We start from the raw sequence: 11,423 nt of genomic DNA, 5'->3' as shown, positions 1-11,423 counted from the left end.
AATTACAATTTAGCAAATTAACACTGGAGTGATAGATGTGCAGATGATGATGTGAAAGTAAAAATACTGTTGTGCAAAAGAGCAAAAAAAGTAAATAAAAACAATATGATGGATGAGGTAGGTAGTTGGATGGACTATTTACTGAAGGGCTGTGTACAGCTGCAGCGATCGATAAGCTGCTCAGATAGCTGATGCTTTAAGTTCGTGAGGGAGATATAAGTATCCAACTTCAGGGATCGGTAGGTGTTTGTTGCGTTGGCCTGAAGTATAATTTGTATTATGGTTGTATTAGTCAATATATTTACCATGGTGCCGCTTGTTGGGTATAAATAATTATAAACATGTTTTGTGAATAAATAGAAAACATATATGTACCTAAGACAAATCTCAAACGTCATTATTTCCCCAATGCACCATTCATGCGCAGCGCAATATTCTCTCGACAAGGACAGCAAGCCCTTGAGAAGCTCAAAATCTAAAGATTTTGGAACCAACTTCAACAATTCAAGGTAATGCAGCAGTAAGTGGACGAGGGTGTGTCTATTAAGTTATTGAACCACCAACTCATCATGTGACTTACAATCAAAGAGACACCCTTACAAACAAATAAAATAGTTTTTAAACTGCAGTCATGAGGGCTGAGGGGATTGGGTGTCTTTTAAGTGTTTCGACCGCCGCCGTTGTGGAAACATATTTCGAAAATGAGCAGTTGCCAAGAGCATAACGTTACTGTGGGTGTGTCTATGGGGCGGACCGCATGAGTGATACTATGAAAGCAGTTGTTCTGTTATCTGGACCGATTCATTCTCTCTCACAGGACCTGACTGATCGACTCGATAAGACCCAAATATGGCTGGTGGTGAGTAACCTACCTACATGGTAATACGACATATGGAAACTCATGTCTAGTATTTGTTTTTCGTGTTCTTCAAAAATCTACTACGTATGAAATGCTGTTATTGCTTTGCTTTTTAATAACAATCTTTTTGATTCAACCATAGTTGTAATATCCCATGGAACTCTTTATGCCTTGGAAGAAGTGAGGGAGTAGCTCTTTATAAACTGATTGCTTTATTAATACATTTGACCATAGTGTAACAGACATGCAGTAGCAGCCAGTGTTGCCAACTATTTTTCAGTGAGGATCTCTGTTACTGTAGATTACGCTTTGTCGATGCCACGACACATATACGGTCCACGATGTAGCATTTTCGCCCCCTCTGCCACCACACCCCCTCCCCTTGTGCTTCTCTGCCTGTGTGTGCACCGTTGCTATGAATTCTGTTGTACAGACAGCTTCTCCCACTCGTTTGAAGCAGAATTGATATTTGCGGCCGGGCGCGGGGGAGACAAACAGCACCGCTAACTCATATTCAGTACTGCTCCACCTGTTGGTGCTAATGTCTAATGACGTGTTAATACCGCACACCACAATAACGCTGTTAGAGGAATTCTAAATTCCTATATGTTTTGTAGCCAAAACCAAAATCACACTCTTTCTATTTCATAATAAGTTGTAAGTTTATTATTGCATGAAATAGATCGAGACCAGTCTTAAAAACAAGGCTCAGCATTTATTCTCGAAGAGTACTGGTCCAAAATACAAAAAACATTACATTATAAAGAGAGAACATAAAATGACGTCATCAGTTTCTCACACTCTCTCCGATCCACACAATAGCGCAGTGTCTTCAGGTCTGGAGACCGTCTTCTACTCCCCTCATAAAACAAACATTCCAATATGTCTAAAAGATATCATTTATTCTCCACTAATGGAACATTCTTATCTGTCTGGAAGGATATATGCCCTCCTTCTCCCTTTTGCAAGGTACAGACAATTCATTTGTTTTACCTACATTTACCTAGTTTAACCAAGAACCCACACATTTCATACCATAACATAATAGTATTAAAACGTAATGGTTTAAAAGAAATGTATACATAATTAATCATTTCAACTATAATTTCCTCCAACAAACGCTTAGTCAGTTTTGATAGATTCATTGTTTGTGATATTTTATATTTCATTGCAGAATACACAGGATTATTGTCATTTTGTGTTGCAGTTGCATTTCCACAGTTCAATTGATAGAAAGTCATTGCTTACTTGTGCACAGTTTAGGTTCTACAGAACAAACATGTTTGACTCTGATGTCAAGAAGAAAAGTAACAACAATGTCTCTCTCTGTCATCCAACAGTGCAGAAAAAACAAAATGAGGCACTGAGGATTGTTCTGGTTGGGAAGACTGGAGTTGGGAAGAGTGCAACAGCAAACACCATCCTGGGGAAAAAAGTGTTTGAGTCTAAACTTTCCCCGGTTTCTCTGACAATAGAGTGTGACAAGGCTAGAGGGGAGGTGGATGGGAGAGAAGTGGCTATTGTTGACACTCCAGGCTTGTTTGACACTAGCTTGTCACAAGAGGAGACCCTAAATAAGATTGCTAAATGCATCTCCTTCTCTGCTCCTGGTCCCCATGCGTTCCTTGTAGTGATTGCGTTGGTTAGATTCACACAGGAAGAGAAAGACGCAGTGGAGATGATTCAGACATTCTTTGGAAAAGATGCAGAAAGATACATCATGGTTCTCTTCACAAATGCAGACCAGCTTGATGAAGAACAAACAATTGAAGACTTTTTGCGTGCCTCTTCAGATCTTCAGGATCTCATTGCCAAATGCAGTGGGCGGTATCATGACTTCAACAACAGAGATAAGAAGAACCGCTCCCAGGTCACTGAGCTGCTTGAGAAGATAAACAAGATGGTCACGATGAATGGAGGAAGATACTACACCACTGAGATGTTCCAAAAGGCTGAGAGGGCGATTGAAGAGGAGACGAAGAGGATCTTGAGAGAGATGGAAGAGGAGACACTCAGAGCGGAGGAGGAACTAAAAGCAAAATATAAAGGAGAGTTCCTAAAGGAACAACAAGCCATCCTAAGTGTAGCCACCTTGGCATCAGCCAGAGGTTCAGCTGAAAGAGAAAACAACTTCACTAAAAATCCTCTGCGCTTTTTGAGCTCTTTGTGTAGCATCCTCTGAGGTGGTGTCATCAGAAAAAAAAACAAATAACTGTGGGATGGCATTAGGCATATGACAATAGAACAAGGCATGAAGTACTGAAGACTGTGGGGAAAAAGCACCACAATACTATACTGCAAAATCACATGACTTTTCATTAATGATAAAGTGGCATGGAAAATAATATTAGGATAGGACTTGATTTGCCCTTGATGACAAGTGTTGGCCCGGATGCCAAGTGAACTCATACAATTTGCTTACAGTCATACCATTGAGTGACCTGCTTTAAGTGCTGAACCTAACGGAATCTGCTAACCCAACTTAAAATATCTGAAGTATATCATCGTTTTCCATCATCCTGTGTAACAGGTAACACACAGATGGCTGTAATGGCAGAGAGAAAGAACCTGAACAATCATGAGTGTAATGATACATGCATACTTTGAGGTGTATTTTATATATTGATAATAAGATTGGGACTTACTCCTGTTTCTGGCATATTTGATTGTGACTGCATGTACCTAGAATTCGGTATTAAAGCTATTGCTTCAACTGCACATCGGACTCAAGTCTTAAACATGTTTGTGTTTATAGAATAATTGTACTACTGCATTCACTTATACAATCCCTATTAGATCAGCGATTACTTCAAGGAAGGAATGCATTTTATTGTTTAGAAGGAAGAACCCAGGTCTACTTGTAGAGTTTAACTCCAAGCCAAAATTAGCACTAACTTCCCATAACTAGAGGGGGCCATAACTTGGTTTACCCGGGACGTACTGCAGAATTAAAAACGTCCTCCAGTGATTTTTTGTTATTTTATTGGTGATAAGATATCCCAAATATAAATAAAGTAACAGTAGTAACAGTTTTTATTTGACACAACATCAAAGAGTTGGTCTGATGGGAATCTGTGATGTCGTCGGCCTCCACCCTTACTTGAGGAACAATGGAGAACAAAATAGGAAAGCCCCCCCCACTTGTGCAATGTTATGACATACCTCGAACACCTATTGAGGTGTGCCTTTTAAGTAAATCAGGTGTTAGAGGTGAAAAGCAGAATGGAATATCACTTTAAGATCAGGAATTTAGGCAAAAGGGTGTGTGTCATTAGGCCGTCACCAGACCGGTAATGCAGGCCTTTTTGACAGAGATCAAAGATGGTTTTGATTAGAGCAAGGATGGGCAACTTCAGTCCTCGCTGGCCAGAGTGGTGTCACACTTTTCCCCCATCCATAGCAAACACAGCTGACTCAACTAATTGCATTCTAAACTGAAGATAATGTTTCTTTAGTTATTGGAGTCAGGTGTCTTAGCTGGGTTGAAAATGTCATACTTTTCATGCCCCAAAGTACTGGAGTTGCCCATCCCTGGACTCGAGGGAGTACAGCAACAACCGGAAGTGATTATTATTATTTTTTTGTAGCAGGTGAGGAGAATTTATGCAGAAGGTTAGGATAATTAATGGAAAAAAAGAAAAGAAAAAAGAAAGAGAAACGCACACTCTGTGCGGCTCTCTTTTATTTTTATTTAGGATAATTAATGGGACAGGTTAGGAGACTTAGGTTAAGGTTAGGAAAGGCTTTAGGGTTAGCTAAAATGCTCTCCTAACCTGGTACGAAAAGTCCCTTCTGGTCGTAGCTGTACTGTTTCTAGTCATAACCATCAAAGATTGGCATCCTAGAGAGGGGAAGGCACAGAGATCCTGTATATATTTATGTTCTAGATGTAATTTTATGTGATAATGGCAGACGTGGTCTATGGTTTTGGGAGATGGAGATGACGGCTGAGGTCAAACCATCACCTTTTACATCAAACCTGAACGATGCAACTCTAGCAGTGGACTGGCCAACTGGAGCAGTTATACTTGGACTCATTACTAAGCTTTCCATCCAACCTTTTTACGTGAGTAAAGTACATGTTGGATGAAAAATGTCAGGACAGGCCTGATGGAAACAACAAATATGTTGATAAACTTTCCAAATATCGACAAAACAATATACTTTAGATAGACAAGGTGGGATTTTTTTGTTTCTGCAAAAATGTCTTATGTGAGAAATGGCAGTGAATGTCTATGCGCAAATATTAGTATAATAACCATGATATCCAAATAAACTCTGCGTCACACAATGATATGTTGTCTGGTCCTCCAACTACGACTTGGGAAAGCAAGCAGTTTATTAGGCTACAATTTAAATAAATGATGAACTTCACAGGGTGGAGAAAGTGCATTGTGATGAGCTTGATTCTCCTTTCCAATAAATATAGAGGGTCTTATTCTGGTAATGTGTTGATGAATGCTTGGCTGTTTGACAAATAAAAATAATTGAGCTCCTATCAATAATAATCTCATCATGTAGGATAAACCTGCACTGTATGATGTGGGCTAGAGTGCACGTGCCACGACCAGAGTGGACACATTCGTTATATAACGTAACATTTGTTTAGTCAAAACCATCAGTAAAGTTGAAAATGCAATGGAAACCAGTTTTACTTGTACAGAACAAAAATATGAACACAACACATAAAGTGTTGGTCCCCTGTTTCATGAGCTGAAATAAAAGATCCCAGAAATGTTCCATACTCCCAAAAAGCTTATTTCTCTAAAATGTTGGTTTCATCACTGTTAGGGAGCATTTGTCCTTTGCCAAGATAATCCATCCACCTGACAGGGGTGGCATATCAAGAAGTTGATTATCCAGCATGATTATTACACAGGTGAACCTTATGCTTGGGACAATAAAAGGCCACTCTAAAATGTGTGGTTTTGTCACACAACGCCATCAATGTTTCAAGTTTTGTGTAATTTAATTGCTGACTGCAGGAATTTCCAGAGTCAGCCATCCCTGAGACCGGGTGTGGTAAAGATGTTAGATGCAGTGGGACTTTTTGTAAAAGAGCTTTATAAATGAAAACCTAGCAATTTATCAACTTATGTGACATCAAAGAGGGCCAACCAACTTTCCGGTAGAGAATGCAGTGATGAGTACTAAAACTGTCACCTGCAATAAAGCACAGTGCACTATGATAAACTGCTTTAACGGCTTTAATGAAGTGGCAACTGTTCATATAGATGATGTCGCCTGAACATGGATGGTGAGTAACCTTCTGTATTAAGACAGAAATGGGAACTTCATTTTTAGAACTGTAAGATAAGGGTGTAATGTAAGGCTACAACGACAGGGCAAAGTAAAGTGTCTTTTAGTTAATAAGAAGTCACGTGGTGGCAAGGACACAAGGAGTCTTGCAGTAGAAACTGACCTAAGATCAGTTGTGTTTCCTCCCCAAATGGTTTGTAGGTAGGTATTGGTGTTGCTGAAACTGAGCCTAGATCTGTGTCTAAGGGCAACTTTAGTCTGCCTGAAGTGGGACGCAAACTGCAGATACCTTTTCTTTGCAATCATGTGACTAACACGGCGTTAGTCTTTCAGTCAGCCACGTGGGTAGAACCAATGAGGAGATGGTACGTGAGTATATGCTTCTATAAACCAATGAGGAGATGGGAGAGGCAAGACTTAACACACATTTTCTATGAAAGCACATGACTTACACTGAGAGGTGGGATAAGGCATTGGTCATAAACAGTAACACTGTTTTTTTTTATTTAACTGTTTACTATCTTCAGAGATGCTTTTTAATATTTGATTCAGGCTTTTCCATCTCCACCTCTGCCCATAACTTCTCCTGAAGGCTAATGCCTCGCTGTGTGTTCTGGCCCCTCACCTTCCAAATCTTATTCTGTCAATTTATTGAATAAACTGCCAAATTCCATACATGAATTGACCCTAGCAATTACTTTAGTCTTGTTGTGTAGCATAATAGTGTCCTCCAATACATGGCAATAACTACCAAGGATGTAACAAATACATTATCATTAGCTGTAAGAGCTACAACAATTAAAATTGGGCTCTGAAGAGTAGATTCATGTCCCTGAAAAATTTGACCTTCAGTAGTACATATGGGGGCGTAACATTTTTTTCTTTTTCCAAAGTACCTTTGCTGCAGCGAGGGACATTGTTAATGTAACAAAGTCTCTCACAGGGTGACTCTAAGCGCAAAGGTTATTAGCAAGAATCTAATATACACTGCTCAAAAAAAGGGAACACTAAAATAACACATCCTAGATCTGAATGAATGAAATATTTTTATTAAATACTTTTTTCTTTCCATAGTTGAATGTGCTGACAACAAAATCACACAAATTATAAGTTATCAATGGAAATCGAATGTATCCATGGAGGTCTGGATTTGGAGTCACACTCAAAATTAAAGTGGAAAACCACACTACAGGCTGATCCAACTTTGATGTAATGTCCTTAAAACAAGTCAAAATGAGGCTCAGTAGTGTGTGTGGCCTCCATGTGCCTGTATGACCTCCCTACAACGCCTGGGCAGGCTCCTGATGAGGTGGCGGATGATCTCCTGAGGGATCTCCTCCCAGACCTGGTCTAAAGCATCCGCCAACTCCAAGACAGTCTGTGGTGCAACGTGGCGTTGGTGGATGGAGCGAGACATGATGTCCCAGATGTGCTCAATTGGATTCAGGTCTGGGGAATGGGCGGGCCAGTCCATAGCACCAATGCCTTCCTCTTGCAGGAACTGCTGACACACTCCAGCCACATGAGGTCTAGCATTGTCTTGCATTAGGAGGAACCCAGGGCCAACCACACCAGCATATGGTCTCACAAGGGGTCTGAGGATCTCATCTCGATACCTAATGGCAGTCAGGCTACCTCTGGCGAGCATATGGAGGGCTGTGCGGACCCCAAAGAAATGCCACCCCACACCATGACTGACCCACCGCCAAACCGGTCACGCTGGAGGATGTTGCAGGCAGCAGATCGTTCTCCACGGCGTCTCCAGATTGTCACATGTGCTCAGTGTGAACCTGCTTTCATCTGTGAAGAGCACAGGGCGCCAGTGGCGAATTTGCCAATCTTGGTGTTCTCTGGCAAATGAAAAACGTCCTGCACGATGTTGGGTTGTAAGCACAACCCCCACCTGTGGATTTCGGGCCCTCATACCACCCTCATGGAGTCTGTTTCTGACCGTTTAAGCAGACACATGCACATTTGTGGCCTGCTGGAGGTCATTTTGCAGGGCTCTGGCAGTGCTCCTCCTAGCTGAATTTGTAACTAACTACTCGCTAGCCTCTTTTACCAATTAAAGTCACAGGAGGGGTATGAAAACTCACTAAATATAGCACCTAAATTGGCAACACTGGTCGCAGCTACATTCAATGGTTGTGTTCGAGAGCATCAAACGCGTGGTGTATCATGGGCCAATTGTGACTGAATGATAATAATTTGTCGTTATTGATGATTCAAGCAAGGTGATCTTTCAGTCGGCAGTCGCCTGCATTTTCAAACCAGCTCAACGTGTGTGTTGGGTGTGTCCCAATACTCTAAAAATGATACCAACATGTACTCATATTCTGTACTGCGCCATCTGGTGGTGTGTGTAATGACATGTTAATATCAGCTACCACAAAAGCTTATTTACTGTAGCATAGTCAGTTTTGATAGATTAATTGTTTGTAATTTTATATTTCATTGCAGAATGCACAGCATCATTGTAGTACTGTTGATATCTTTGTCTCTTTGATCAAAAATGAGTTTACAATTTCATGTTGTAGCTGCATTCACATGGTTCAATTGATAGACAGCCATTGCTAATTTGCTCACAGTTTAGATTCTACAGACCAAACATGTTTGATTCTGATTTCAAGACTAAAAGTAACATGTCTGTCATCCAACAGTGCAGAAAAAGCAAAAGGTAATGCTGAGGATTGTTCTGTTTGAGAAGACTGGTGTTGGGAAGAATGCAACACCAAACGCTATCCTGGAGAAAAAGTTTTTGATTCTCACCACTGCTTCTCTGACAATAGAGTGTGACAAGGCTAGAGGGGAGGTAGATGGGAGAGATGTTGCTATTGTTGACACTTCAGGCTTGTTTGACGCTAACTTATCACAAGAGGAGACCCTGAAGAAGATTGCTAAGTGCATCTCCTTCTCTGCTCCTGGTCCCCATGTGTTCCTTGTAGTGATTGCGTTGGTTAGATTCACACAGGAAGAGAAAGACGCAGTGGAGATGATTCTTTGGAAAAGATGCAGCAAGATACATCATGGTTCTCTTCACAAATGCAGACCAGCTTGATGAAGAACAAACAATTGAAGACTTTTTGCGTGCCTCTTCAGATCTTCAGGATGTCATTGCCAAATGCGGTGGGCGGTATCATGACTTCAACAACAGAGATAAGAAGAACCGCTCCCAGGTCACTGAGCTGCTTGAGAAGATAAACAAGATGGTCACGATGAATGGAGGAAGATACTACACCACTGAGATGTTCCAAAAGGCTTAGAGGGCGATTGAAGAGGAGACGAAGAGGATCTTGAGAGAGAAGGAAGAGGAGACACTGAGAGTGGAGGAGGAACTAAAAGCAAAATATAAAGGAGAGTTCCTAAAGGAACAACAAGCCATCCTAAGTGCAGCCACCTTGGCATCAGCCAGAGGTTCAGCTGAAGGACAAAAAAACTTCACAAAAAATTGTTGGCGCTGTTTCAGCTCATGCAGTATCCTCTGAGGTGGTGGTCATCAGATGGCATTAGGCATGTGACAGTAGAACAAGACATGAAGTACTGAAGACTGGGGGGAAAAGCACCACATTACGATACTGCAAATCACATGACTTTTCATTTATGATAAAGTGGCATGGAAAATAATATTAGGATAGGACTTGATTTGCCCTTGATGACAAGTGTTGGCCCGGATGCCAAGTGAACTCATACAATTTGCTTACAGTCATACCATTGAGTGACCTGCTTTAAGTGCTGAACCTAATGGAATCTGTTAACCCAACTTAAAATATCTGAAGTATATCATCGTTTTCCATCATCCTGTGTAACAGGTAACACACAGATGGCGGTAATGGCAGAGAGAAAGAACCTGAATAATCATGAGTGTAATGATACATGCATACTTTGAGGTGTATTTTATATATTGATCTTGAGATTGGGACTTACTACTGCATCTGGCATATTTGATTGTGACTGCATGTACCTAGAATTCGGTATTAAAGCTATTGCTTCAACTGCACCTCGGACTCAAGTCTTAAACATGTTTGTGTTTATAGAGTAATTGTACTACTGCATTCATCTATACAATCCCTATTAGATCAGGGATTACTACAAGGAAGGAATGCATTTTATTGTTTAGAAGGAAGAACCCAGGTCTACTTGTAGAGTTTAACTCCAAGCCAAAATTAGCACTAACTTCCCATCACTAGAGGGGGCCATAACTTGGTTTACCCGGGACGTACTGCAGAATTAAAAACATCCTCCAGTGATTTTAGTTATTTTATTGGTGATAAGATATCCCAAATATAAATACAGTGAAGTAGTAACACAGTTTTTATTTGACACAACTTCAAAGAGTTGGTCTGATGGGAATCCGTGATGTCGTTGTCCTCCAAACTTACTTGAGGAACAATGGAGAACAAAATAGGAAAGCCCCCCCTCTTGTGCAATGTTATGACATACCTCGAACACCTTTTAAGTAAATCATGTGTTCGAGGTAAAAAGGAGACTGGAATATCACTTTAAGATCAGGAAATGAGGCAAACAGGTGTGGGTCATTAGGCCATCACCAGACAGGAAATGCAAGACTTCATGGCAGAGATCAAAGATGGCTTTGATTAGAGCAGGGATGGGCAACTTCAGTCCTTGATGGCCAACTTCAGTCCTTGCTGGCCAGAGTGGTATTGCACTTTCCCCCCATCCCTAGCAAACACAGCTGACTCAACTAATTGCATTCTAAACTGAAGATAATGTTTAGTTAATTATTGGAGTCAGGTGTGCTATTCTCCTCACCTGTCATACTTATCAGGCCTCAGTAGCCTGGAGTTGCCCATCCCTGCATTAGAGGGAGTACAGCTACAACCAGAAGTGACTTTTTATGTAGCAGGTGAGGAGAATTTATGCAGAAGGTTAGGATAATTAATGGGACAGGTTAGGAGATTAAGTTAAGGTTAGGGTTAGCTAAAAGGCTCCCCTAACCTGCTATGAGAAGTGACTTCTGGTCGTAGCTGTACTACTTCTCGTCACAGTCATCAAATATTGGCATCCTAGAGAGGGGAATGCACAGAGATCCTATATATTTATATGTTCTAGATATGATTTTGGATATTGGCTGACGTCGTCTATGGTTTTGGGAGATAGAGATGACGGCTGAGGTCAAACCATCACCTTTTACATCAAACCTGAACGGTGGACTGGCCAACTGGAGGAGTTGAACTTAACTTTGCTTAATTACAAGGTTTCCATCCAACCTTTTGAAGTGAGTACATGTTAGATACATGTCACGACAGGCCTGATGGAAACAATATATGTTGGTAAACTTTCCAAA

At 40.9% G+C, this 11,423-nt stretch overlaps 1 protein-coding gene and 1 pseudogene across 1 annotated transcript; both read left to right on the top strand.

The window, feature by feature from the left end:
* The first annotated feature begins 634 nt into the window (after positions 1–634).
* Positions 635–3,577, top strand: LOC135506808 (GTPase IMAP family member 7-like). Its single transcript, XM_064926188.1, has 2 exons — positions 635–859; positions 2,200–3,577. Exons 1-2 carry the CDS (start codon positions 850–852, stop codon positions 3,039–3,041), a joined length of 852 nt encoding a protein of 283 aa, XP_064782260.1. The 5' UTR covers positions 635–849; the 3' UTR covers positions 3,042–3,577.
* Positions 3,578–8,771: 5,194 nt separating this feature from the next.
* On the top strand, positions 8,772–10,010 carry LOC135506810 (GTPase IMAP family member 7-like; annotated as a pseudogene).
* The last annotated feature ends 1,413 nt before the right edge of the window (positions 10,011–11,423 follow it).

The sequence above is a fragment of the Oncorhynchus masou genome, chromosome 20, assembly GCF_036934945.1.
Source record: "Oncorhynchus masou masou isolate Uvic2021 chromosome 20, UVic_Omas_1.1, whole genome shotgun sequence".
NCBI lineage: Eukaryota > Metazoa > Chordata > Actinopteri > Salmoniformes > Salmonidae > Oncorhynchus > Oncorhynchus masou.
This window is presented reverse-complemented; position numbering and strand designations above follow the sequence as displayed.